Genomic DNA, 27,170 nt, shown 5'->3' with positions numbered 1-27,170 from the left:
AGTCCTCGATAATAATACAGATGTTATCAAGTACATTAACTTTATTAGATCCAAAACAGAATTTCATATCATCTCCATACAAAATTATTTGGTGACAAGTGAAAACAAGGTTAGCGGCAACATGAGGAAATGACAGTGAAAGGAATCCGCAGAGCAACATTTCCCAGCAGAATGTAGGATGTGGTCATTCCAACCACTCTGCCTATTAAATGTGAAGGTTTTGGAGCTTTTTCCCTCACAGAGACCTGCAGTACATCACTGCTGTCCCACTCATTTGTTACACAGAGGTATTTGTATAGACAAAGCAAGGAATCGTTTCCAAACACACACATTTAATAGGACACACACGAAAGGATCAACTGCATCGTATCAACAAGAACATAATGCACATAGAATAGAATAGAATAGAATAGAATTCAACTTTATTGTCATTGCACATGCACAGGTACAGGGCAACGAAATGCAGTTTGCATCCATCCAGAAGTGCTTTAGTGATATAGATATATTACAATATATATTAGCAATAATATAGATATGTAAGTATATTACAGAAATGGGTCTATTATGGTATGTTATAATGTACACGGTATGAAGTATGTTGTGAATATTCTATAACTATAGGTATGTACAGGCTGTAGTGAGTACAAGCTATGTACAGGCTATGAACAGGATATAAATATGAAAAACTGTACAGAATATGAAATAAATAACTTTACAGAAATCTGAGATATACAGTTATACAGAAATGGGAACTATGCAAGTTGTAAACAGTTGTAGGGTTAAAAATTATCGTGTGTACAGAATGATTATTTACAGAGCTATACAGTAGTGCAGTTAAGATAAATTAGATATGTGGATAATTTCTACAGTATCTATATAAAGTGCTAGTGGTTGTGAGTGGTGGTTCAGTCCATGTTATTATTGTGTGTTTGAGGGTACAGTTGTCCATTGTGGGTGTGTGTATGTTCAGTCCATGTGTTAACGTGGGTCAGATGTCAGGAGGCAGAGTTCAGGAGTCTGACAGCTGTGGGGAAGAAGCTGTTCCGGTACCTGGTGGTCTTAGTCCGGCGGCTCCTGTAGCGCCTCCCAGAGGGCAGGAGGGTGAAGAGTCCATGTGATGGGTGACTGGGGTCTCTGATGATTTTCCCAGCCCTTTTCAGACACCGCTTCCTGTAGATGTCTTTTATGGCAGGAAGTGGTGCTCCGGCGATGCGCTGGGCAGTTTTCACGACCCTCTGCAACGCCTTCCGGTCCGAGGCAGAGCAGTTCCCGTACCAGACTGTTATACAGTTGGTCAGGATGCTCTCGATGGTGCAACGATAGAAGTTCACCAGGATGTCTGAGGACAGGTGGTTCTTCCTCAGAGTCCTCAAGAAGAAGAGGCGCTGGTGAGCCTTCTTGACCAGCTTGGAGCAGTTGGTCGTCCAGGTGAGATCCTCGGAGATGTGGACTCCCAGGAACTTGAAGCTGCTCACACACTCCACAGCCGTCCCCTTAATGTGGATGGGTGGATGTGGGTCAGCAGTCCTCCTGTAGTCCACGATGAGCTCCTTGGTCTTCTCGGTGTTAAGCAGCAAGTTGTTTGTGTCGCACCACTCAGCCAGACGATCCACCTCCTCCCTGTAGGCGGCCTCATCGTTGTCACTGATGAGGCCAATCACCGTGGTGTCATCTGCAAACTTAATGATGGTGTTGGAACCATCAGCAGGTCTGCAGTCGTGGGTGAAGAGGGAGTAGAGGAAAGGGCTCATCACACAGCCTTGTGGTACACCGGTGTTCATTGTGATGGTAGATGAGCAGTGGTTATCCAGCCGGACATGTTGGGGGCGGTTGGTCAGGAAGTCCAGTAACCATTTGCAGATGAGGGAACTGATGCCCAGGTCTGTCAGTTTCCTGATGAGTTGTGAGGGGTGGATTGTATTGAACGCTGAACTGAAGTCTATAAACAGCATTCTGGCGTAGGTGTTGTTGTTGTCCAGGTGTGAGAGGACAGAGTGCAGTGCGATGGAGACTGCATCCTCTGTGCTCCTGTTCTGGCGGTATGCGAATTGGTGGGGGTCCAGGGTGGGGGGGGAGACAGGATTTGAAGTGTGCTAGGACCAGCTGCTCTAAGCACTTAGTGATGATGGGGGTGAGTGCTACTGGGCGGTAGTCATTGAGGCTAGATGGGTTGGAGTTTTTGGGTATCGGGACGATGGAGGTGGATTTGAAGCAGGCCGGTACCACAGCGTGGGCCAAGGACAGGTTGAATATGTCTGTCAGCACTCCTGCAAGCTCCCCAGAACACGCTCTGAGAACACGCCCTTCTTTTTGTAATGGTGTTTGGCTTTTTTGATGCCCTTCTTTAGATTAGCCCTGGCTGTACTGTAGGCGTGTGCATCTCCTGACCTAAAGGCAGGGTTGCGGGCCTTCAGGAGGAGACGAACATCCCAGTTCATCCAAGGCTTCTGGTTGGGGTACATGGTGATCCGTTTCTGGGTGGTGACACTGTCTGTGGTTTTGGAGATGTAATCCAGTACAGATGAGGCGTACTGGTCCAGGTCTGTGTGGGTGAACATATTCCAGTCTGTGTTTTTAAATCTGTCCTGGAGCACTGCGTCTGTCCCCTCTGGCCACACTTTAATTGTCCTCACAGCAGGTTTCACACGTTGGATGAGTGGTGAATACCTAGGTGTGAGGAACAGGGAGAGATGGTCCGATTGTCCAATGTGGGGGAGGGGTGTGGCTTTGTAGGCTCCAGCCAGGTTGGAATACACATGGTCTAAAGTCTTGTCTCCTCTGGTGTGGCAGGAGACATGTTGGTGGATCATTACGATCATTATCATTACATCATTACAAGATTCTGGTATTTCGAATCTGCCGATGAGCAGAACAACGATACTGGACTTGTGCTTCTGTGGTATGCAAAGAAATCTATAAACAACATGCCTGGTTATATTTAAAGAAATGTTTGCGACCACATCACAACTTTCAGAACGGTCCAGGTTTCATTTAGGAAGCAAGAGTAGGCGTGTTGTGTTTTTAAGGGCCCACACAGTGCAGTGCCCCCAATTCAGTCAGGGCTCTGAAGCTTTGCTCTTTTGTTTGTTGCTGTAATAACTGCTGCTGCTGTAAAATGGAAACACCTTTATGGAGAAGTGCTGCTCTTGCTCAGTGCTTTGCATTTCAAAGCAGGATGGTGAGAATACAGTAATATGGTTTGTTTTTTAGTTTCTTAACATCAAAACAGAAATGCCATGTCTTCTCATACAAACAGAAATAACTGATATTTTATTAGTTGTATTATTTTCCCCCACCCCCACCAAAAAAGCTACAAGTATTCCTGTTGTTTTTGTGGGGCTATACTGAGTTAAATGGTACCGTCAGTGTGTTTATACGTACGTCCTGCTTTGACTCGATGGTGACGTGTCATTCGTAACAATGTTACTGCAACATTACAGTTACTGTTTCTTTATCATTGGTACTGCTTTATTGTTGACATGATACAATGTAACACATGAAGTTTGGGCCCCTGTATGATATATTTTTTTCTATATTTTATTTAAAATTGAATGCATTAGAAGTCAAAATAAAGTCGACGTGACATTCATGCAAGGCCACAGTGATAATGGTAATGAGATCATTTAGTTAATTCTGGTAATGTGCTAATACTTTCACAGAAGAAAACACCAAAATAAACCTAAGTGTGGACATGTCACCATCCTGATCTGTTTCCACTCCAATGTTAAAACTGTACATTTTACAGGGGGAGTAAACATGATTACAGGCTGGTAACAGTTTTCATGGCAGCTCATTAAGATAAAGTAAATCAATAAATAAAGACATCATCATTGAGGTTTTGCAGTAATGTTGCCAGTGTTGGGGTCCTTACAAAAAACAAAAAAAAATCCATATTACACATTAGTCATTACTTTCAGGAAGCTGAAAGGGCCTTGATGGAATTCAAAAACTTTATTGAAACAGGTGAGTTTGACAAAAAACAACTTTAGAACAGAGTCGAAACAGAAATCTGGGGTCCGGGGACGGGACAGCCGGGGACGATAGGTCCATTAATACTGTTTGTAATATGAACGCTTGGAAAGCATGATTGTTCAGTCATGAGCCGAGACGGAATAAACTCCAACCAATCCTGTTTCCAAATCCAGAGGAGAAAGGCGTCCAGGAGGGCAGGCAGGTAGGTGATGGCTCCAAAGTTTTAACCCTAGCTTTCCAAAGTTCTACAAGTGCCTCCAACGCTTGTGTCCAGATCACACGCTGCACTGCCGTGCTACTCCGTCTTTTTCACCGACGTTTATGTGTTTATGTGTTGGCTAGCTTTGTATTGCCGTGCTGTCTGTACAGATGCAGACCGAGAGCCAAAGCTGTGTTAGCAGTATAATGCAGTTGTTTCTGTCCTGGATGCAGTTTGCATGTCAGAGTTGCATCGTTTTCCTTTTTTGCAATCAAAGTAAAAGGAATGCCTATGTCTCCATTCCTCAAAAGCTTCAGATCGCTGTAACATTTCCTCTTCCCAGCACACATACAGGATGCAGCAGATTGTAACACAAGCTGCAGGACGAAGAAGGCGTGATTTTGATTATATTTTCTTTCTATCCACTGAGTGCAGATAACTGAAGAGGCTTAACATTAGCAGTGCTATAACTGTAACTGTGATGCAATTACAGCATTTAGCACATGTGTGACATTATTGTGTAACTGAAAAATGCAATGTCATTACATTAATGCATGTGACCACTAACACATACATAATGGTGTAGGATTAAGTGACCCAGTCACACAGTCAGTAACCCAAGCAGCTAGCAGAAAGATGCTTGAACGTAAGTGACAAATTTGTCTAGAAGCTGGCCAGCCACTCTTGGAGCTGCAGCGAAGTGTGACACAAACCAGAACTGCCTTCAAAGTAAAGGCTGCACATTTTGAGACATGTTGGCTAAGGCACAGAAGCACAACCTTTCTTTTGAGGGTGAAGCTTCTCTATTTCCTGGTTCCATCACACTTTTAAACTGGAACTTGCAGACAAAGATGAAAACGACCACTAGAAGGCTTTTTGTGCAGTACCTTCTTTGCAGCCAGTTTCATGCAGCCACAACAAACAACTTCAAGGAACCTCAGTTAGGTAACTGATGGTTGATCTGTCTTTACACGTATTTTAAAATATATATTTCCCAAGTGAATCAGAATCAGAGAGACTTTATTTATCCCCAAAGGGCAATTAAGATACAACAGAGCAGCATGACGTTAGAAATAAGGACAGGGCATAAACAGGCAATAAGAATGAGATAGAAATACTAAATATACAGTATATACAAAGTTTTAAAAGTGACTGAATAAGTGAATAAATAACTGTAAGTGACTAAAAGTGAATAAAGTGTCGGAAGTATTAAAAAAAAAAGATACATTTTCCTGTTTTGCATCTTTGTGACACTTTCCCTGCAGCCGAGAGCAGATCTCAGTGATGTCATTTTAATCACGTAAATGTGGAATTAAAATGTACAAACACTGTGTAAAACCCCCAAAGTACAATGATAATCCTTACATTAGTTATCACATGAGCTACGAAGATTATTTTTAAGAGCATTTATTTTTGTAGGAACATTAAAAAACACACACAGGCACATTCATTAGATATATTGCAGTGGATTAGCTTTATGCTGATTGTGTCTTTATTTTTACCTCAGTTAAACCATATCACAGGACCTCCGACGATCAGGAGCCTTTTTGTGTAATGATTTTTTCCAGGTTCAAGTACAAACGTTTAGTAAGACTTCCACTGAGTCTCTCCTGATTACTACAGTAGTAACAAAGAGATATTTTGGGGGTGTAAACATTTGAGCTTGAATATATATTTTTGACCTTGGAGAACATTTCAGATCATTTCAGATTTTTGCACCCATTTCCTGTTTGAAGCATCTAAAGAAGGAAAATGAGATAAGTCACATTTTGCATTTCATATTTATTTGTGATTGTTGTTGCTGTTGTGACTTATGTCCTTTCACTGACCTTTCAGTGAGGTCAGAGATCCAAGCTAGCGACTGAAAAACGTCGCTGACGTCTACGGTTACTTCAGCAGGTTTTTAAACTAGGGGCTGACCTTCTCCTGATTCGCTCTCCGTTTTGATTGATGAAGACTAACGCTTCCCTCATCTCACCTCAGTTTTGTGCTCATCACATATGATGTAGTCATGGTAGTATTAGGACCTGCACTGCACCCCTATATTCCTCTTTTTTATCGATCCATTTATCTTTTTTCTCTTTCCATCTTTAACTGTGTTGTTTTTAACGTTGCAGACTGAGCACTGCAGATGATATCCTGACACCTCTGGTTAGCCCTCTGCCCACACTCTGCTTCTCACAGGCTGCATCGGGCCCCAGCCTCTGTGCTCTTTCTTAGAAAAGCTTATGTAGGAGTTGTATAAACATTTATGCTCTTTTTAATAGAAATAACTGGGAGCGCTTTGCTTATTTTGGTGGGGACACAGTCTATCATTTCTGATAATTACACTAAACCTACGAGGCGATCCATCTTTGTGTTGCTGTGTTGCACAGCGGTAACATTTACTCCGCAAATCATTGTGATTTTAAACCAGCATGAATTCTTGTTTTGAAACAGTCAGAAGCAACTTTTCCTTTCTAGGTTGGTTAAAAAGACTGAATTATGTCGCCAGCTTCATTCTGATGGACTCGATGAAGGTAAAGCTAAAAGGTTTTTACAGTTTTAAAAATCCTCCTCCTCAGCAGCAGCTGATACATGTTGAACATCCATCCATCCATCTTCTTCCGCTTTATCCGGGGCCGGGTTGTGGGGGCAGCAGCCTAAGCAGAGAAGCCCAGACCTCCCTCTCCCCAGCCACCTCCTCCAGCTTATCGGGGGGAATACCAAGGTGTTCCCAGGCCAGCCGAGAGATATAATCTCTCCAGCGTGTCCTGGGTCTGCCCCGGGGCCTCCTCCCGGTGGGACATGCCCAGAACACCTCACCCAGGAGGCCCCCAGGGGGCATCCTTGTCAGATGCCCGAACCACCTCAGCTGGCTCCTTTCGATGTGGAGGAGCAGCGGCTCTACTCTGAGCCCCTCCCAGATGGCTGAACTTCTCACCCTATCTCTAAGGGAGAGGCCAGCCACCCTTCGGAGGAAGCTCATTTCCGCCGCTTGTATCCGCAATCTCATTCTTTCGGTCACTACCCACAGCTCGTGGCCATAGGTGAGGGTAGGGACGTAGATCAACCGGTAAATTGAGAGCTTTACTTTTACACTCAGCTCCCTCTTCACCACGACGGACCGGTGCAGCGTCCGCATCACTGCGGCCACAGCACCAATCCGTCTGTCGATCTCCGGCTCCCTTCTCCCATCACTCATGAACAAGACCCCGAGATACTTGAACTCCTCCACTTGGGGCAGGAACTCATCCCCGACCCGGAGTGGGCACTCCACCATTTTCCGGCTGAGAACCACGGCCTCAGATTTGGAGGTGCTGATCCTCATTCCCGCTGGTTCACACTCGGCTGCGAACCGTTCCAGTGCGAACTGGAGGCCATCACCCGATGAAGCCAACAGAACCACATCATCCGTGAAAAGCAGAGATGAGATTCTGAGGCCACCGAAGTAAAAGCCCTCCGCCACTTGGCTGCGCCTAGAAATCCTGTCCATAAAAATTATGAACAGAATCGGTGACAAAGGGCAGCCCTGTGGGAGCCCATCACCCACTGGAAACGAGTCTGACTTATTGCCGGCAATGCGAACCAAGCTCTTGCAACGGTTGTACAGGGATCGAATGGCCCGTAGCAATGGCCCGCAGCACCTCCCACAAGACCCCCCGAGGGACACGGTCGAATGCCTTCTCCAAGTCCACAAAACACATGTAGACTGGTTGGGCAAACTCCCATGCACCCTCAAGTATCCTTGAGAGGATAAAGAGCTGGTCCAGTGTTCCGTGACCAGGACGAAAACCGCATTGTTCCTCCTGTATCCGAGGTTCAACTAGCGGACGAACTCTCCTTTCCAGCACCCTGGCATAGACTTTCCCAGGGAGGCTGAGGAGTGTGATCCCCCTGTAGTTGGAACACACCCTCCGGTCCCCCTTCTTAAAGATGGGGACCACCACCCCGGTCTGCCAGTCCAGGGGTACTGCCCCTGATCTCCATGCAACATTGTAGAGGCATGTCAGCCAGGATAGCCCTACAACGTCCAGAGCCTTCAGGAACTCGGGGCAGACCTCATCCACACCAGGGACTCTGCCACCAAGGAGTTGTTTAACTGCCTCAGTGACCTCGCCCCCGGAAATAAGCGGGTCATCCGCAGACTCTGCTTCCTCCTCGGAAGACATGTCAGTGGGATTAAGGAGGTCCTCGAAGTATTCCTTCCACCGCCTGACGATTTTCTCAGTCGAAGTCAGCAGCGCTCCGCCAGCACTATACACAGTGCAGGTAGAACACCGCTTTCCCCTCCTGAGACGCCTGATGGTTTGCCAGAATCTCTTCGAGGCAGTCCAAAAGTCTTTTTCCATGGCCTCTCCGAACTCCTCCCACACCCGAGTTTTTGCTTCAACCACTGCCCGAGCCGCATTCCGCTTGGCCTGTCGATACCTGTCGGCTGCCTCCGGAGTCCCACAGGCTAACCAAGCCCGATAGGACTCCTTCTTCAGGCTGGTGGCTGCCCTCACCTCTGGTGTCCACCATATGGTTCGGGGATTACCACCACAACAGGCACCAACCACCTCGCGGCCACAGCTCAATGCAGCAGCTTCAGCAATGGAGACGCTGAACATGGTCCATTCGGACTCAATGTCCCCAGTCTCCCTCGGAATGCTGTTGAAGCTCTGTCGGAGGTGTGCGTTGAAGATCTCGCGGACTGGGGCCTCTGCTAGACGTTCCCAGCACACCCTCACTACGCGTTTAGGTGCACCGGGTCTGTCCAGCGTCCTCCCCCGCCACCTGATCCAACTCACCACCAGGTGGTGATCAGTTGACAGCTCAGCCCCTCTCTTTACCCGAGTGTCCAGAACATATGGTCGCAGGTCTGGTGATACGATTTTGTAATCGTATCACCAGACCTGCGGCCTAGAGCGTCCTGGTGCATTTATGGACTTATGTGCACTTATGGACACTCTTATGTTCGAACAAGGTGTTCGTTATGGCCAAACTGTGATTTGTACATGTTGAACATATTCTTGATAATTGTATATAAGTGTAAGAACTCATATTCAGCATCTTTTGATAAATAGTGGCTGAACAGAGCATGAAACTGGAAAAAGTGATTGCTGTCAGCAAAAAAGTCTTATTTAGTGAGTTGCAAAATACATTTTTAGTTTCCCAAGTTTTTGTGTCCTCAGTAAGTGGATCCCACCCCACATCTGATGCAACAGTTCTTACAAAGACTTGCATCACATCACTATTTACAGTGTGTGCCTGTGTGAGGGTACCTCATGTACTCATGACTCATGTTGACCCCATGTGACAAGGAAAAGAGAAAAAGGGAGAAGGAGTATTATAGATGCAACAATACTTTTCTAACATCGCAAATTATCGAATGCATTGTGAAAAAAAAACTACTATAGGAAGTGATTTGTTCACAGACGTAAGTGCACGATCAGATAGGCTGTGCTGAAAAGTGTTAGAACCAGGGGCTGAACAGGTCTAAGGGGAAAATGGTCAGACTTTGCAAGACAAAGTGACTAAAATGAACTAGGAACTGAAACAAATATTTTTGCATCGTACTGACCCAAGGCTTTGAGAGCTTGTAACTAAATATTTAACTCCATCAGGACAAGAACACTGAATGAGTTTGTTGTACCTTTGCAGGAATGTGAGGCTAAAGATGGGGACACAAGCTATCGCACAAATGTCAGGCTCAGCTCAGCCTGAGCAAAGTGGCAGCAGGAATCTAGGACCTGAGAGCAGAAATCTGAGAGGTTTGTGGGACAAAGGGACATCCCAGAGCTCTCAGATGCAGAATGGTAAGCACATCTTGAATTTGCTGTTCATGTGACTGTTATTTGCCTTTGAACCTCAGACATTAAGGTGGAAATACAAACATTACTTTCATGCACTTGTTCAAGTCCAAAACAGACTGACTGCAGATGAAGTAATTAAACTACAAGCAAAATGCAACAGTACTTTGTTTAAAATTAAAATGCTTTGGAATTTTGCAAAAACATGCACAATTTGATTAATTGGTGATTTAATGTTGATATTTTTTATGATGTCGGTTTTACGTTTTCATTGTGTAAGTATAACTTCTGCTCTTACCAGTAGGACCACGTCGCTCTCACACTGCAGGCCTACTTGTTGTTCCTAGAGTATTTAAAAGTAGAATGGGAGGCAGAGCCTTCAGTTTTCAGGCCCCTCTTCTGTGGAACCAGCTTCCAGTTTGGATTCAGGAGACAGACACTAGGGCTGTACAATATGACCAAAATCTCATAAATGATATAAGACATGTATCGTCCTGACAACGATATAAATCACAAAAATGTAACATTTTATGTAAATTCTGTGAATCTCGGGCAGCTCGACTTGTGTGAAGTGTTTCCAGCTGGGAGTCCTTTACCTGGAGTCGAGTGTTTTAACCGATGCATGAAACTATACATTTTTAGACATAAGTTGTAACGGCCGCTGTTTTCTTTCAAAGTCTGAGTCTAAGGTTTATTTTTTAGCACCTGACGGCTCTTTTTTGCTTCTCATCCTTAAACTCTCTGCATACTCTTTCACGTGATTCTTTATTTTGAAAAGTCTCAACAGGATCTTGAGCTTTATTGTGAAAGGTTTACGTGGGAAAACAAACAAGCGGACAGCGGAGCCACGCGATGGTTTTACCGTCATTGCTGCTAACGACAACACGTAAAAAAAGGGGCTTGCCGTCCGTAGTGTGGATATATTAAGTATAAGAGAAAGACAGAACTTTAAGAAATTAATATAGCCACTACAGTGACCATCAAAACCATGAAAAAATATTGCCGTAAACAGTTTATTTTACGACACCACGAAACAAACGATAGCGTAATAGGAAACGATAGACGTTTTTATATCGTCATCCGATATATATCGTTATATCGAACAGCCCTAACAGACACTATCTCTACTTTTAAGATTAGGCTTCAAACTTTCCTTTTTGCTAAAGCATATAGTTAGGGCTGGACCAGGTGACCCTGAATCCTCCCTTAGTTATGCTGCGATAGACATAGGCTGCTGGGGGATTCCCATTAACACATAACTCACTATGTATTAACAGACCTCTCTGCTGAATCATATTTGTTATTAATCTCTGTCTCTCTTCCACAGCATGTCTTTATCCTGTCTTCCTTCTCTCACCCCAACCAATCACAGCAGATGGCCCCGCCCCTCCCCGAGCCTGGTTCTGCCGGAGGTTTCTTCCTGTTAAAAGGAGTTTTTCCTTCCCACTGTTGCCAAAGTGCTTGCTCATAGGGGGTCATATGATTGTTGGGTTTTTCTCTGAATCTATTATTGTACGATCTACTGTACAATATAAAGCGCTATGAGGCGACTGTTGGTGTGATTTGGTGCTGTATAAATAAAATTGAATAAGGCCAAAAAATTATTATATAATAATTATATCAAATGACTGTGTGATGTTGGACCCGTTACACATGGACAGAACACGGACGTAATGACAGCACTTCTTTATTTACAGATTTGGTTTCACTGTGGTTTTGTTTTACTGGGACACAGACACTCCCGCTCCGCTGTCACGTTCGCTCTCCTCCCCTCCGACTGTCACTGTGAACATATAAAGAGTCACAGTCACCTTCTCATCCCAGCACACCTGTTGACCTCGCCCCTGCGCTGCCCTCTGCAGCTGGCCAGAGACCACACCCACTCCACAGACTGTTATTATAGCCTCTATGTTATCATTATTGTAGTTATTATCAGTCTGGATCTCCACAACAGTCCCAGTTTCTCAAGTGGCTCCTTGGGAAAATGAATGAGACCCCCCCCCCCCCCGCTATAGACTTTAAACTCATACTGTATATACTTCATGTCATGCTAAATAAAAGTGTCATAGCAGAACACGGCATATATAACAAATGTGTTCATCTTCTCTTTGATTATGTCAAATTACTCTGCAAGTTACTATTTTGTGAACAGGAAATAAATAATAAATAAATACATTTTTATTTATATAGCATCTTTCAAGACAGAATCACAAAGTGCTGCACATAAGATTACAAGTCATAAACAGATTTAAAAAGAGAAAATAAAACAGGCAAAAAATTAACCAAAAGCAGTTTTAAAAAGGTGAGTTTTGAGTTGTTTTTTTAAAAACAGCTACTGAGTCCACAGTTCTTAATGCTTGGGGGAGAGAGTCCACAGTCTCGGGGCCACAGTGGCAAAAGCTCTGTCACCCTCAGTCCTCCTCTTAGTATTTTTTAAAGCAAGTAAGCCCTGATCAGATGACCTCAAAGACCTGCTGGGGACATCGGGCTGTAGCAGATCAAAGATGTAGGCTGGTGCCAGTCCGTGCACAGCTCTGTAGGTTAAGACCAGGATCTTAAAATTGACTCTAAATTCAACAGGAAGCCAGTGTAACTGAGATAACAACGGTGTCACATGTGAGTACTTGCAGGATTTTGTCAACAGCGTAGCTGCAGCGTTTTGCACAACCTGCAGACGATCCAGAGAACCTTTGCTTAGACACATAAACAGCGAATCACAATAATCCAAGCATGACGAAATAAATGCACGTATAGCAATCTCCAGTTCAGAGCGAGATAACATCGGGCTTAGCTTAGCCACATTTCTTAAATGATAAAAACAAGACCGAACCAGAGATTTCACATGACCATCCAATGTGAGACTCGAGTCAAATTCCTGATAGAGGATTTAACATAGAGTGAGAGAGGACCAAGGGCTTTCACTATCTGCGATAAAAATCTATCAGGGGCGCATACGAGGACTTCGGTTTTCCCCTCATTGAGTTGGAGGAAATTTGCAGCCATTGCAGATTAGCACTAATCTTGGATTAAATATTTGTTTGTAGGATGAAATTATGATCACTGCTAATGCACTGGCCAGTCATTTTCTTTGCTAAAGAAACAAAAAAAGCTACTTGTCTTTTTTGTTTTATGACCTTTGGTCACTCGCAGCTGTTTACCAGATGCTGAACATACGTGTTTGTGTTTACCTTAGCTAATTTATGCTCCACGTAGCTAAATGTTGTTGTCCAAAAGTTGATTCTGTTCATCTGGATGTAGCGTTTTGTGGGAGAAACGTTTCGTCACCCCAAGTGACTTCTTCAGTCTCAGCTGACTGCAGGTTTCCCCAAATCTTATAAACAGGACATTTTATAAGACTGGGGAAACCTGCAGGACACCGGCCCTCGAGGCCTGGAGTTGCCCGCCCCTGCTTTAAATTGTCCAACAAACTTTTGCCCTCTGAATTACAAAAATGGGGTTTTAACCTGTTTGCCAAAAATGGGAATCCATCTATCCTGTACATTTCCTTCGGGGCCATTTACATACCTAAAAGGGACAATTTTCTCAAAAACTTGTGGTGGTAAAAATGAATATGCCTGTAAGGAGGTTGAGGGTACCAAATCATGAGTTTTCCTGGGGTATCAGAAAGGTTAGATCCAGCCCTGCATGTAACCACCGCACTGCTGTCTTTGGGAAGCGTCTCAGAGATACTTTCAGATCAGTCCAAGTGTCTTATACAATGATGCCAGGACATTATTACTGAAGAGAACTTCAGAGAAAGCTAGACGAGTAAAGAAATCTCATGCATTTGCAGTTTTATGCGTCTGAAAAGGAAATCTGTTGCTCTATCGAGTATGAGATATCCATTTAACCTTACTTTATGTGATTTTCTACGAGCCATCGGACCTATAGACAGATCAACCTCACCGTTAACTTAACCTGGAGTCGCTTTGGGTTTAACTGTTCCTGAAGCCCATGATGGTACTATGCACCAGTGCGCCACAAGGCCGCGCCACTGGGAGCGTGGATGTGCTCTCCCACATTTGTTTTCACTGCTCTGACGTCAGAAACCTGCAACTGAACGAATGAACTAACGGAGCACTGAGCCCCTACCGGAGCTACCGGGAGGCAGTAGTGTTACAGAGCGAGTCCCCGCCGCCGCCCGCCCCGGAGGAGCCAAACGGAAGAACCGAGCAATGCGCACCGCCGCCCAGTAACGCAGAACAGACGAGTGGAGAAGAAGAAGAACAAGAAGAAGAACAAGAACAAGAAGAAGAAGGGAACCGTTATCGTGATTTACTAACGGAGGAAAAAAGAGAAAAGAAAGACACGGATAAAGGACGGACCAGCTCAGAGACCACGCGTGAGAAGCGACCAGCTGCGGAGGCTATATCGTCTCGGTGTTGCGCTGTGGATCAAACCGAGCGGATCCCTGATTTCAATGCTTTAACGGTGCTTCTGCACGGCTGCCCAGAAAGAAACAGAGGGATCGTAGAGGGATCGAAGTCTGAGCAGAGAAAAGGGGGGCAATAAACCAGCGAAGGAAAGAAAAAGGATTTGCAATTGAAGTTTCATTCATTCGTCTAATTATTGCGCTTTCTTCCGTGGATCCCGGTACCGATACTCTATCAAGCTGTGTTCTCTGACCATGGGATGTACTCTGAGCGCAGAGGAGAGGGCGGCTCTGGATCGGAGCAAAGCCATCGAGAAAAACCTGAAGGAGGACGGCCTCACCGCGGCCAAAGATGTTAAACTGCTGCTGCTCGGTAAGAGACTTGGCTTTAATGCCCTTCTCTTCGGCTGGTAGCGCCAGGGCTGAGAAATGAGACCCTGGGGCCGTGGGAAGGTGTGGTGTGTGTGCGTGTGCGCGCGCGTGTGGGTGGGTGTGGGTTGGTGGTGGAAATAAAGAAAGAAAAGACAGAAACTGTCGACGTCTGTCACAAACTATATTCAACAACAAGAGCAAAGATGCGTTATGGTTTTTTATTGTGCATTTGAAGGAACCCTTCCTTCCTATTGCATCATTTTGAAGCCACCTGCTTGAATACGATAACGGCAGATGGTCCAAATGTTTTAACGCACAATCAGTCAGTGGGTCGGTAAAAGATGACATCTACACCAGAGATGTTAGCTGCAGATGGAAGCCAAGGCGAAAAAATGGCAGCAAGCAGCAGTGGAGGGCCCCGCACAGGCAGCGCTGCTTCATTGGTTTGGGATTGATTCATTGATTCTTTGCGCGAAATTAACCTCGAGTGTTTAATCTGTTTGACTCTGTTGCAAGATGGAGGATGGAGGAGGCTGAGGAAGAAAGGCTTCAGCCACTTTGTCCATCTCTTTCATCTCCTGCTGCTGTGCTGTGCACATACCTCCCTGCCTCTCTCTCTCTTCCCTACCTACCCCTCCTCTCTGACACTCTATCTCCATCTTTCTGTCAAACACACACACACACACACACACACACACACACACACACACACACACACACCCTGTTTATATTGTCTTCTTGTCTCTTATCCCTCAGGGGCCGGAGAGTCAGGGAAAAGCACCATCGTCAAACAGATGAAGTAAGTCTTTCATAACCACGGTCTAATAAACCTATAGTGTGCATGTGTGTCCTTTTTCTTATGCCCCCCCCCCCCCACACACACACACACACTCTCACACACACACACACACACACACCGCTCATCCTGTTCCTAATTATATGTGCAGTTGTCAGAGTTGACAGCCTAGTGTAACATTTTTATCTGATGCAAAAATGGATCCAGATTTAATGTTTAGCTACTAAAAAAACACAATTTTAAAAACATATGATTGGTCTGGAGTTTCCAAGTTTGTGCATCTGCAAAAGGACGACTGTATCGTTTGACGGTTGCAGGATGAATCACTGGTTACGGTTATGTTCAGACAGATTCAGTGGGTTTTCTCACCCACTGCAGTGACTGGGTAAGTTATGCATTCACTGTCCATTTTAAAAGCACTGAACTGTTGTTTTGTTTTTGTTTTTTGTTTTTTTACTGTTAAATCCTGTAATAATACATTGTAGGAGGATTAGTTTGTGTAGACACCAGGGAAATGCTGCTACCTGTTACCTTGGTTGAATGATAATGTTCCCACACAAATGACTACCATCATTATATAATCGTGATATTTTATTGAGCTTAAACACTTTATCCATTAGCGATTGGGCTGACTGACTCTAAAGTAAGAAGTAACTATTCTGATTTTATTCTGTAGTGTTTTTTTTTTCAGGCTCTCAAATTATTTACTTGTTGATTTTTTTTCCTGGTGGGAGTGGTTGGGATGAGGGTTATAGGCCATCATGGACCAGTAGCCGAAAACTGAAACGAGAAACTGAGTGCGACAATCTTTGACCCAAAATGTGATGTAGCTGTTTTATTTCTGTAATATTTTTACTGAAACATTGTTTTACCCTGTTTGATGTGCTTTCGCCTGTGAAGGCTTACACAGTTACCAGATGTGAGCCCAGTGTAGCTGTGGCACATCTGGATTTCTCCTGTTGAGATTTAGGGCTGAGTTCAGGGGCTTAAAGTAAAGATGTCTTGCTCCTGTGGACTCACAACGATGTGCGTAATGATCCTTCTATCAGGACTTATCTGTGGCAACCTTATCATACTCCTAATGCTGTGTTTGTGTTTACAGCATCGCTGCAATAATCCTATAAAGCACCTACAGGATTTACTATAGTTCCTCTTTAAGGCTGGCTGCACATAGGCTGCACCCCCCCCCCCCCCCCCCCCGTCCTTTTCTTTCAAATCTGTAATCCCATTATGACATATGGTTTTCCATCAGTCTTCTCCGCTGGTGTATTTTAGCCGATAATAGGCTTGCTTTGGTTGTGCATGCATGGCGACGCATCACATGACGGACACGAGTGGATCCAGATGAGCCTGTTGCTCAGCTGTTAATGGTCCTTCCAGCAATGGACCAGTCCTCCCAGTGGGTTCGCTGGAGTCGTTGTATGCATTGGACTGATGTAATTCGTGCACTTATAAAACCTGGCGTTAATCCATTTAGGTCTGAGTCTGTTGGTTTAATAGATTTATCTAAACAGTGCCGACAAGGTTGTTACTTTATATCCTTTATTACATAAGACAGCGTGGATGTTTTTGACTTCTGCTCATCAATCGACACGATTTCCTGACAAAAAGGAGCCAGTTATTGCTCTTCACATCAGTCCTGCCACCTCCATGTGTCTGCTGTCTGGTTACAGTCTGCAAGAATGGATGTCATGTTAAAACTAGACGTATTCTTGGTTTTATCCACTACGCTCTATACTCTTATCGGGGTTCGTTCTATTTGTGGGTATCGAGCAGCGTGATGCAGCGGGACCACATCAGAGGCATTTTCAAAGTGCCAGAAATGGACTACTGTATAAATTGTAAAATTAGAGCATTTGTGTTTCTTTATAAACGATCTAAAACTTTTTTTTCCAGAGTGGCGGTCAGCGCCCTGTGAGGGAAGCCTTTTAGATGCTCTAGTGTTTCCTGAACCGTCAGAGCGGAAACTCCTCGCTGCATTTTCTTTCACAGTGTGCTTTCAACATCGGGGCGTGCCCGAGTGACCTGCTGCTGTTAGTGGACTGCTTTCTTCGCACAGGGAGGACGAGTGGATTAGATTAAGGTTTAGATTTAACGGCGTGTCCACTGAGCTGCGGCGTATCCGTGTGGCAGCTGCGTGTGTGTGATCTCAATGATTGGAAGTAGGGAGTCTATTATAGCAGCACTTTGTATAATACAGCATAGACACAATAGTGTGCACCATGCACGGGTGAAGTCGTTTAGGTCTGTGCCCGTTCTCCTTTAGAATGCAGATTATTGCTTTCCGATGTGATGCAATCACTGAATGACAGCAGCTCATGACAAAGCAGCGATAACGTCTCTGAGGGGAACGCAGGTGCTCGTCGGTATGTGCGTGTTCGCGATAGTGGATTAAGTACAGCAGTGTGTGGATGACTAAGCTCTGATGGTGTGAAGCTACAGCATGGTCCACTCTAGGACTGCACTTCTGAGACAGTAAAGAGGAAGCAGGATGACGAACTGAGGAAGAACATGTTTGACTGTGCAGAGATGGGGAACTGGTTTCAGAATCATGTGAATGACTGGATTGTGTGCGTTTTTGCATAAGTACATACACGATGTTATCTCGTGTGTAATGTTTGGGCCGCAAACTCGAGGGACCTGGTCATGTGTTATCAGCATATCACTGTGTGTGTGTGCGTGCACGAGGAGACACCATCTGTTTATGGGGCCTGTGTGTGTTTAGACTTGTGCAAATGTTCTCTCGCTGCCCAGCTGGCAAACTGACCTCTCCAGCCGCGTTCACTGTGAGCATGTGAGAAAACTAATTTAATGTCAGGATATTTTCATATCATTAAACAGGAGCGAGGAAGAAGCCGCCGTCAGGCAAAGTGAGGAAGATATTAGAGGTTGTTCCCAGCGATGTGATTAAGTACAGCCCTCTGTCCTGTCAGAGTGGCTGTGAGTAGGCTGCACTCTGCCCTGAAAGGCTTTGCTTTGGGGGCTGCTCCTGGAAGGGCAAACTCCAGAGATGGGTGTAAGCGTACCAGGAAATGGATTAATTATTTCTGGAGATGTAAGATTTATATTTTATAGGTTTGCCTAATGACCTAGCAGCAGTTAAAGGATAAAATAGCAAAATCGTTGCTGAAACAAGTGGAACTTCCAGCTTCCAGTTTCAAATCATAGCGTTCAAGATCCAAACACTGCTGTTTTATAGCTGACACGCTGCGCTCGTGGACTTGGTGCATGTCACGTCCGCTTGATGCATTTTACAATGCTACCATAGCCTTTATTTATTTTTGTAAACCATGTTTTTGGCCCTCAGGTACGCAGATGTTTGAAATGACTCAAAGGGTGAGGTGTTACCAGCATGCTTGTATTTTGGTCCTTGCGTAGTCGTAAAGCCTCAGTTTAGCTGAGCTGTCATGCTTATCACACATTCTAATCACACATTGGTCTGTAAAAAGAAAAGTCATAAAGGAGGCACTCTTTACATCTTTTGACACGTTATTAAATGTCTGTGTAATTTCTCTTTCAATAATTGACAGTATACAACACATGCAAGCCAAGACTGTTAAACACATCATGAGTTAAATGCACTTTATAGTCACAGAGTAACAGAGGAGGCCTGCATTGCTCACTTAATAAAAGATGTTGTTGAGTAACTGACTTTTACCCAAACAGGGCAGGGACGCTCGTTTCATCATCCCTGCTTAGGAACGTTTAAAGCAGTGGGAATGTTAAGCTCGGGATCGCGACGTGCTCAAACAAACCAACATCAGTGATTATTGGTTTTTGGTGTTTTTCTGTGGAGATTTATGCAGTAAAATGGTTATTCTGAAGTAGTTCATTCAACATGAAATATCAGCTTTTTTAATTTTGTATTGATTTAAACTGACGTGAAGAAAATTGTGAACCAAACTTATATGAATTCATAAATCTTTATCCAGTTATTTTGATTAGAGTGTGTTTTAGCATCAAAGCAATTTAGTCAGTCACTTGTGAGGACACACAAACCGGTCCTCACAAGTTTGAAGGCCTTTTTGAGGCTCAAAATGTGGTTTTAGTGTCAGGGTTACAGTTAGGTTTAGGGTCAGGCATTCATTGTTAATGGTTAGGGTGAGGGGCTGGGGAAACCATTATGTCAATGAAGGTCCTCACTAAGATAGCTAAACGGGCTTGTGTGTGTGACGTACAATGCCTCCTTTTCTGTATTTCCCTCTCGTCTTTATCTCTGGCTTTCTCAGTCTGTGTATATGTGCGCTTGTGTCTTGCTGACACGATCGGAGGCGACCGGCCGAAGGGAGAACAAACGGCGTCCGTCCCTCGCGGCTGCGCTGCTTCCCACAGGCTGTTCCCACCGTGTGTGTGTGGTTTCTCTCTCTAGAACACAAGATAATTGGGTTTAAGCCTCAGAAGAGGAGAATAGAAGGGGGAAGGGAAGCAAAACTGAGGAAAAAAGATGGTGGTGTTTTGCTCAGAGAGGCAAAGGAGCGTTATAGATGGAAGGAGGCAGAATTTAATGAAGGCAAAAAATACCCAGCGCATAGAAACGGGGCAAAGAATTGCAGTCTGCAAACAGGGGATAGAAAAGACTGAAATTACAGGAGAAAATAGGAAGTGTGACCGTGATGGAAACAAGGATGAAGTAGGAGAACAAGAAAGGAAAGAGGGAAGAACACAAAGAGCGAGGAGGAGAGTCCCAGGGACAACACGCTGAAGCAGTGAGGCACGAGAATTCAATTTCTTCTTTCTCAAAGGACAGAAAAGTGTTGTGGGAGTGTGAAAGGAAACAGGATAGGAGAGAAGAGGGTGCAGCGATATACGAGGAGGGAGGATGAGTGTGAATCAGACTGGGAAGGTAAGAGGAAGAAGATGAAGACATTTTGAGCTACAGAGGAGAGATCGGCAAGTGAAACAACATGTTCTAACTTATTCAGCAAGCTAGAAGAAGTGACAAAGAGAGTCAAGGACAAAGAGCAAAGAGCACTTCTCTCCTGGACTCTGCTCTCCTTGATAATTATTAGCTGCCTTTTTCTGAGACGCTCAGACTCCAGCAGAGGAACTGGGCTGCAGAGAGCAGGGGCAGCTCGTGCTGGCACCAACTCCAGTGTGGCACGGAGAGGCCGTCTACAACTGGTCGTCCAAAACGGTCCGTCAGCTAGATAGTCATCCTTCATTGGCCAAATGTAGCCATGGGCGTGCTCTTTACTGGAATGACTTGATTGGTCGCTTCAGTGAGCCATGAACTAACAGCAGGGGTCATCATAGCTGTGCGTGTGTGCATGTGATGCCCTTTTTGTTTAGTGTCTCAATCAGATCTGCATGTTGTAAATAGTCAAATTTGAACTCGGCTATCAAAACCTTATCTGTGCATGCACACCGAGACACGTACTTCTTATCCCAGGGGAAGAAACTTCGGCACTTCCTTTTTTCGTCTCCTCCCTTGAACTCACCTCGTTCACAGTAATCGTCAGTTGTTCTTGTTTCCACGCTGTAAGTCAGTCTTTACAAACTGATACTTAAATATCAGACCTTTAAAATTGATCAGTTCCACTTGGAAATCACAAGAAGTACAACACTTACATTATGGAAATATCAAAGGCAAACATCCCAGAAAGGCCGTGTGAAATTTCCAGGAAATTGTTGGAAGAAGAAGTCTTCTTTGTGACTGTTGAAGGCCTTTGAAAAAAATCTCTTTCCTGCAGGAATGATGACATCAAAGCTGATTTTGTACTTGATTTGTTATGTATCCTATTACCTGAATGACTGTTAACATCAATCAACTAGCTTTTAATATTGGTGGTCTTTACCATAGACTGCAGGTGAGGACAGCACATGAATCACTGATTTTAGTTCAATCAGACTAACGTCTTGTTTTGTCTGTTTGTGTTAGCAACATGTTTCTCTGATCCCTCGTGAAACCAAATCCAAGAGTGAAAAAGGTGCCTTTTTCTACTCGGTGTCTGCTGCGGGGTGTTTATGTGAGCGTCCAGTAGTTAATTGGTATAAAATCAACTGGTGACATTAAAAACTAGTGATCTTTATAAAAGAGCTCTTCATAAAATCCCTCTTGTTGCCCCGTGCAGACAGAGATCTTGGTAAAGTCACACGTTTTTTCCCCTTTTTTTATTTGGTGGTTTTTATCTGCAGCTAATCGTGCAGCAGCTTTATTACTCAGGTAACACAACAGGCTCTTTGAATATGCTGCAAATCGTTCTGTGTTTATTGTCCTACCTGTCCTCCATTTCATTTTAATTATATTAAAGCCAATGCGCACACATACAAAAATATTCCCCTCTAGTCCTTCTTTATCCTTCTTGTTCCTGGGATCTGCTGGAGCCACTCCCCCATCTTGGGAGTCACTGGGACCACCGTCACCTTCACCCTCCACATCCTCTCGAGCTCTTCTCTGAGCCCTTGGTATTTCTCCAGCTTCTCATGTTCCTTCTTCCTGATATTGCTGTCATTCGGAACCGCTACATCGATCACTACGGCCGTCTTCTTCTGTTTGTCTACCACCACTATGTCCGGTTGGTTAGCCACCACCATTTTGTCCGTCTGTATCTGGAAGTCCCACAGGATCTTAGCTCGGTCATTCTCCACCACCCTTGGGGGCATCTCCCATTTTGACCTCGGGACTTCCAGGTTATACTCGGCACAGATGTTCCTGTACACTATGCCGGCCACTTGGTTATAGCGTTCCATGTATGCCTTGCCTGCTAGCATCTTGCACCCTGCTGTTATGTGCTGGATTGTCTCTGGAGCATCTTTACACAGCCTGCACCTGGGGTCTTGCCTGGTGTGATAGACCCCAGCCTCTATGGATCTTGTACTCAGAGCTTGTTCTTGTGCTGCCATGATTAGTGCCTCTGTGCTGTCTTTCAGTCCAGCTTTGTCCAGCCACTGGTAGGATTTCTGGATGTCAGCCACCTCCTCTATCTGCCGGTGGTACATACCGTGCAGGGCCCTGTCCTTCCATGATGGTTCTTCGTCTCCCTCCTCTTTCTTGGGTTTCTGCTGCCTGAGGTATTCACTGAGCACTCGGTCAGTTGTGTCCATCTTCCCAATGTATTCTTGGATGTTTGTTGTCTCATCCTGGACTGTGGTGCTGACACTCACCAGTCCCCGGCCCCCTTCCTTCCGCTTAGCGTACAGCCTCAGGGTGCTGGACTTGGGGTGAAACCCTCCATGCATGGTAAGGAGCTTTCTTGTCTTTATGTCAGTGGCTTCTATCTCCTCCTTTGGCCAGCCTATTACCCCAGCAGGGTACCTGATCACGGGCAGGGCGTAGGTGTTGATGGCCCGGATCTTGTTCTTATCGTTCAGCTGACTCCTCAGGACTTGCCTGACCCTCTGCAGGTACTTGGTGGTTGCAGCCTTTCTAGTGGCCTCTTCATGGTTCCCATTCGCCTGCGGGATCCCCAGGTACTTGTAACTGTCCTCTATGTCTGCAATGTTGCCTTCTGGTAGTTCAATCCCCTCAGTTCTGACTACCTTCCCTCTCTTCGTTACCATTCGACTACACTTCTCCAGTCCGAACGACATTCCAATGTCATTGCTGTATAGCCTGGTAGTGTGGATCAGTGAATCGATGTCTCGTTCACTCTTGGCATACAGCTTGATGTCATCCATGTACAGAAGGTGGCTGACAACTGCTCTGTTCCGTAGTCGGTATCTTAGGGTCCTGTTGATCTTGTACAATTCTAAGCATTCCAGGATCCAGCTGTGGGGCATTGAGTCATAGGCCTTCTTGTAATCAATCCAGGCAGTGCACAGGTTGGTCAGTCTGGTCTTGCAGTCTCGGCTGACTGTTCTGTCTACCAGTAGCTGGTGTTTTGCACCTCTGGTATTCTTGCCAATCCCTTTCTGTGCCCCACTCATGTATTGACCCATGTGCCTGTTCATCTTAGCCGATATGATGCCTGACAGGAGCTTCCATGTAGTACTGAGGCAGGTTATTGGTCGGTAGTTGGATGGGACCGGTCCCTTCTTGGGGTCCTTGGGGATCAGGACCGTTCGACCTTCAGTTAGCCATTCCGGGTGTCTCTCGTTAACTAGCAGCTGGTTCATTTGTGCTGCCAGACGCTCGTGGAGTGCAGTCAGCTTCTTCAGCCAGTAGGCGTGAACCATGTCAGGCCCTGGTGCTGTCCAACTCTTCATACTGGAGACCCTTTCTTGGATATCTGCCACTGTGATGGTTACTGGTCCCTGTTCAGGGAGGTCGCTATGGTCTGCCCTCAGATCCACTAGCCACTGAGCATTGCCGTTATGGGTTGCGTCCTTCTCCCATATGCTCTTCCAGTATTGCTCCGTCTCCAGCCTTGGTGGTGCTGTTCTCTTATTGTTCCCTTGCCACTGAGAGTACACCTTTGCTGGTTCTGTGGAGAACAGCTGGTTTATTCTCCTGCCTTCTATCTCTCTGGTGTACCTCCTCAAGCGGCTGGCCAAGGCTGTGAGTCTTTGCTTGGCAGTTTCCAAGGCCTCAGGTATGGACAGTTTGCTGTATTTCTTATGCACCTTCTTTGCCGCACCTTTCTGCAACTCCGTCATATACACACACACATATATATATATATATATATATATATATATATATATATATATATATACACACACATATATATATATATATATATATATATATATATATATATATATATATATATATATATATATATATATATACACATATATATATATATATGCGTGTGTTTGTGTGTGTGTGCGCGTGTGTATGTATATATACACACACATATACGTATATCATCATTTGTATAAATCCAGGTCATTTGATCATTTGTATAAAGCCAGGTCATTATGACTGTGTGTGTGGTCCGTGCGTTAATCAGGGCTTCTTATAAGAAACAAAGGTCTTTTGTTATAGGGAATTGTGTGTGTGTGTGTGTGTGTGCAGTTACACACACTTGAAAGTTTCTTTTTCTTGGTGCTTTTGTTTGTGTGGCTTTGTGGTTGTGTGACTTTTTTTCCGTGTGTGTTAGAGCTATTTGGCAGATTTTATGTCAGTTCAGTGCACTACGAGACAATGGAGTCTTGTTACAATGACCACACTCAGCTGATATAAAGTCAGCTGAGTGTGACTGTGGCTGTGTAGCTGAAAGAGTGTCTGGTTAAATGCATGTTTGTATTTTTGGATTTGTATCATAGCTAACTCAGAGCAGACATACGCAGCAATACAAAAAATTTAACTATTCCCACAGTACTGTAAACTGTAACATATACAAGGTTTATTTTTGATTCAGTTTAAGTACGTTGCAGTATGAAGTATGTTGCATTAAATTGTAAAACATTTAACTTTTTTCCTTTCATGTTTGCTTTACTAACAAAGTACAAAGTGATAAAGAAAAACTTGATAATGAGTATATAGCTGTGCATATATACGTACAACAGCAGTCAGCTGATTAATTATCCAAAATATTCATCTGGTTAAAATAAGTGAAGCGTCACAGTTTTAGACTCCGTTTTTGCACAGACGCCATCTCCAGGTTGAGTCCTGATATTTGGATACGTATCATTAACGCGAACAATTTAAACTTATGCTCCCACTGGAAGAACCAAAGTCACTTAAAGCTCGCTTAGCATTGTGTTTATCTACTGAAATGATTGAAATAAAGAGACCTTTTTGATATAAGAAGACAAACAGCAGCAGTATTTTGCTGTCTCCGTCAGGCCTGTCTGGGGTTCAGGTGTGCCTATTTTCTTTTCATTTGTTTCTACTGGATCGGCCTGTCGGTTGCTCCCTCAGTAAGTCATTAATATTGATACAGGAGAGGACAGGTAACCTGAATAATTACATTTTCATTTATGAAGAGGTGAGCTACTGTCACTGATGACACACTAGCAGCAGTAGTGACACAGCATGCTCAGAAGGGAGTTCTGTTCGACCAAAGTCCTCATCCAGACCAAAACCATACTGTCCCCGCTGCGAGAATAAGGAGCATTTCCTGAACGCTTGTATAGAGTTTAAGAAACTGACCACCGACCAGATGGTGAGGTGGTTAACTGATGAACAGCGGTGCTGGAAATGTGGAAGAACTCACCAGCCGGAGGTTTGCACCCTCAAACGACCTTGTAATACCTACAGAGAGCAAAACCTGACTGTATTGCATGATGCGGTCCAGCAGATCCAGAAGAGTGTGCTCATGATGACTGCTTCGACTACAACAGTGTACTTGGATAGGCCAAACCGGTCTCCCAAGGTGATGCTGAAGGTTGTAAAGGTCTTGCTGTACAACAGGGACCAAACATTGGAGACTCATGCAATACTCGATGATGGCTCAGAACGAAGCATCATTTTACCACAAGCTGTTCGACATTTAAACCTCACCCCAGAGTCTGAGACACTTACCCTGCGGACTGTCCACCAAGAGGTAGTGCAGTTTCGTGGCGCCTCAGTTTCCTTCCAAGTGTCCTCCCCCTACAAACCTGGGGAGAAGTATCATATACAAAAGGCATTCACCACCGATGCCCTTGGTCTCTCAGAACGTTCCTATCCAGTGAGGATTCTCCAACGCCGCTATAAACACCTGCGTGACTTACCTCTGCCTTTGGTAGACCATGTTCAACCTCTGCTGCTTATCGGCTCTGACATGCCTCATCTCCTGGCACCTACAGGACCAGTTCATCTGGGCCTGACAGGGGGACCCATCGCTGTCCATACCAAGCTTGGTTGGTCGCTCCAAGGTCCCATCAGTATCGACCAAACTCCTGCAACTGAGCAGCAATGCCTGTTCACAGCAACAGTTGTGCCAACCAGTGAGCTTTTCAGGAATGTTGAGCGTCTCTGTCAGATTGATACGCTGCCTTATGTGAGCGAGAAGCAGGTAATCCGATCGAAGCAAGATCAGCAAGCTCTAAACCTACTCCAGACATCCATCATCAGGGTCACTGTCGATGGGACACAGAGGTATGCCACACCACTGCTTCGTCGCGCCAACTCCGCCACGCTTCAAGCTCCTATGGAAGCAGTCTTGCCAAGTCTGCGCAGTACAGAGAGGAGACTTGTCAAAGACCCACAACGCGCCAAAGTATATTGTCAGGAGATTCAGAAGCTAGAGAAGATGGGCTATGTAGCCGTGGTGCCACATGAGATAGCTAGAACCACTGCAGAATCCTGGTTCATACCTCACCACATGGTGCGACACGGACAGGATCGTCTTTAACTGCTCTTTCCAGTACAAAGGGAAGTCCCTCAACTCTATTCTCCTCCCTGGACCTGCCCTAGGTCCATCTTTGCTAGGAGTTCTTCTTCGGTTTCGACAGTATCCAGTTGCTGTGATTGGCGACATCAAAGGTATGTTCCACCAGATACGCCTTTTGCCAGCAGACAAACCAGTGCTGCGCTTCCTCTGGCGGGACATGAAGAGGAATGAAGAGCCGAAGATCTATGAATGGCAAGTGCTACCATGCCTCCGCAGCACCCACTCCCAAGAGGAAGCTAAGGCCCTAGTCGACAGTCTGCGCCAGCTGCTCCACACCGGGGGCTTTGAGATATGTCAATGGGCCAGCAACATCCCTGCTGTCATTGAACATCTTCCATCCAATGTCAGATCTGAGAGTAGTGACCTCTGGCTCTCTCAGTCTAGCACGGACCTTTGGGAGCCAACTCTGGGATTGACATGGGATTGCCTTCGTGACTCCTTCAAATACAGACATCGACTGGGGGAGAGAACTGAACCCACA

The 27,170-nt window shown here is 45.0% G+C and overlaps 1 protein-coding gene across 2 annotated transcripts in view; it reads left to right on the top strand.

Annotated features, from left to right (window-relative positions):
• Nucleotides 1–14,003: 14,003 nt before the first annotated feature.
• LOC146382216 (guanine nucleotide-binding protein G(o) subunit alpha) overlaps nt 14,004–27,170 on the top strand; it is a 94,750-nt gene continuing 81,583 nt past the window's right edge. The window contains exons 1-2 of one of the 2 annotated variants that reach the window (XM_084932687.1): nt 14,004–14,690; nt 15,446–15,488. In XM_084932687.1, the coding sequence (XP_084788813.1) occupies nt 14,573–14,690; nt 15,446–15,488 (161 nt within the window). In that variant the 5' untranslated portion in view covers nt 14,004–14,572. The remainder of the gene's footprint in view (nt 14,691–15,445; nt 15,489–27,170) is intronic. The other variant, XM_084932686.1, reaches the window with a different exon arrangement.

Source organism: Perissodus microlepis, chromosome 7, assembly GCF_051167445.1.
Source record: "Perissodus microlepis isolate ML-2025 ecotype Zambia chromosome 7, ASM5116744v1, whole genome shotgun sequence".
Taxonomy (NCBI): Eukaryota; Metazoa; Chordata; class Actinopteri; order Cichliformes; family Cichlidae; genus Perissodus; species Perissodus microlepis.
This window is presented reverse-complemented; position numbering and strand designations above follow the sequence as displayed.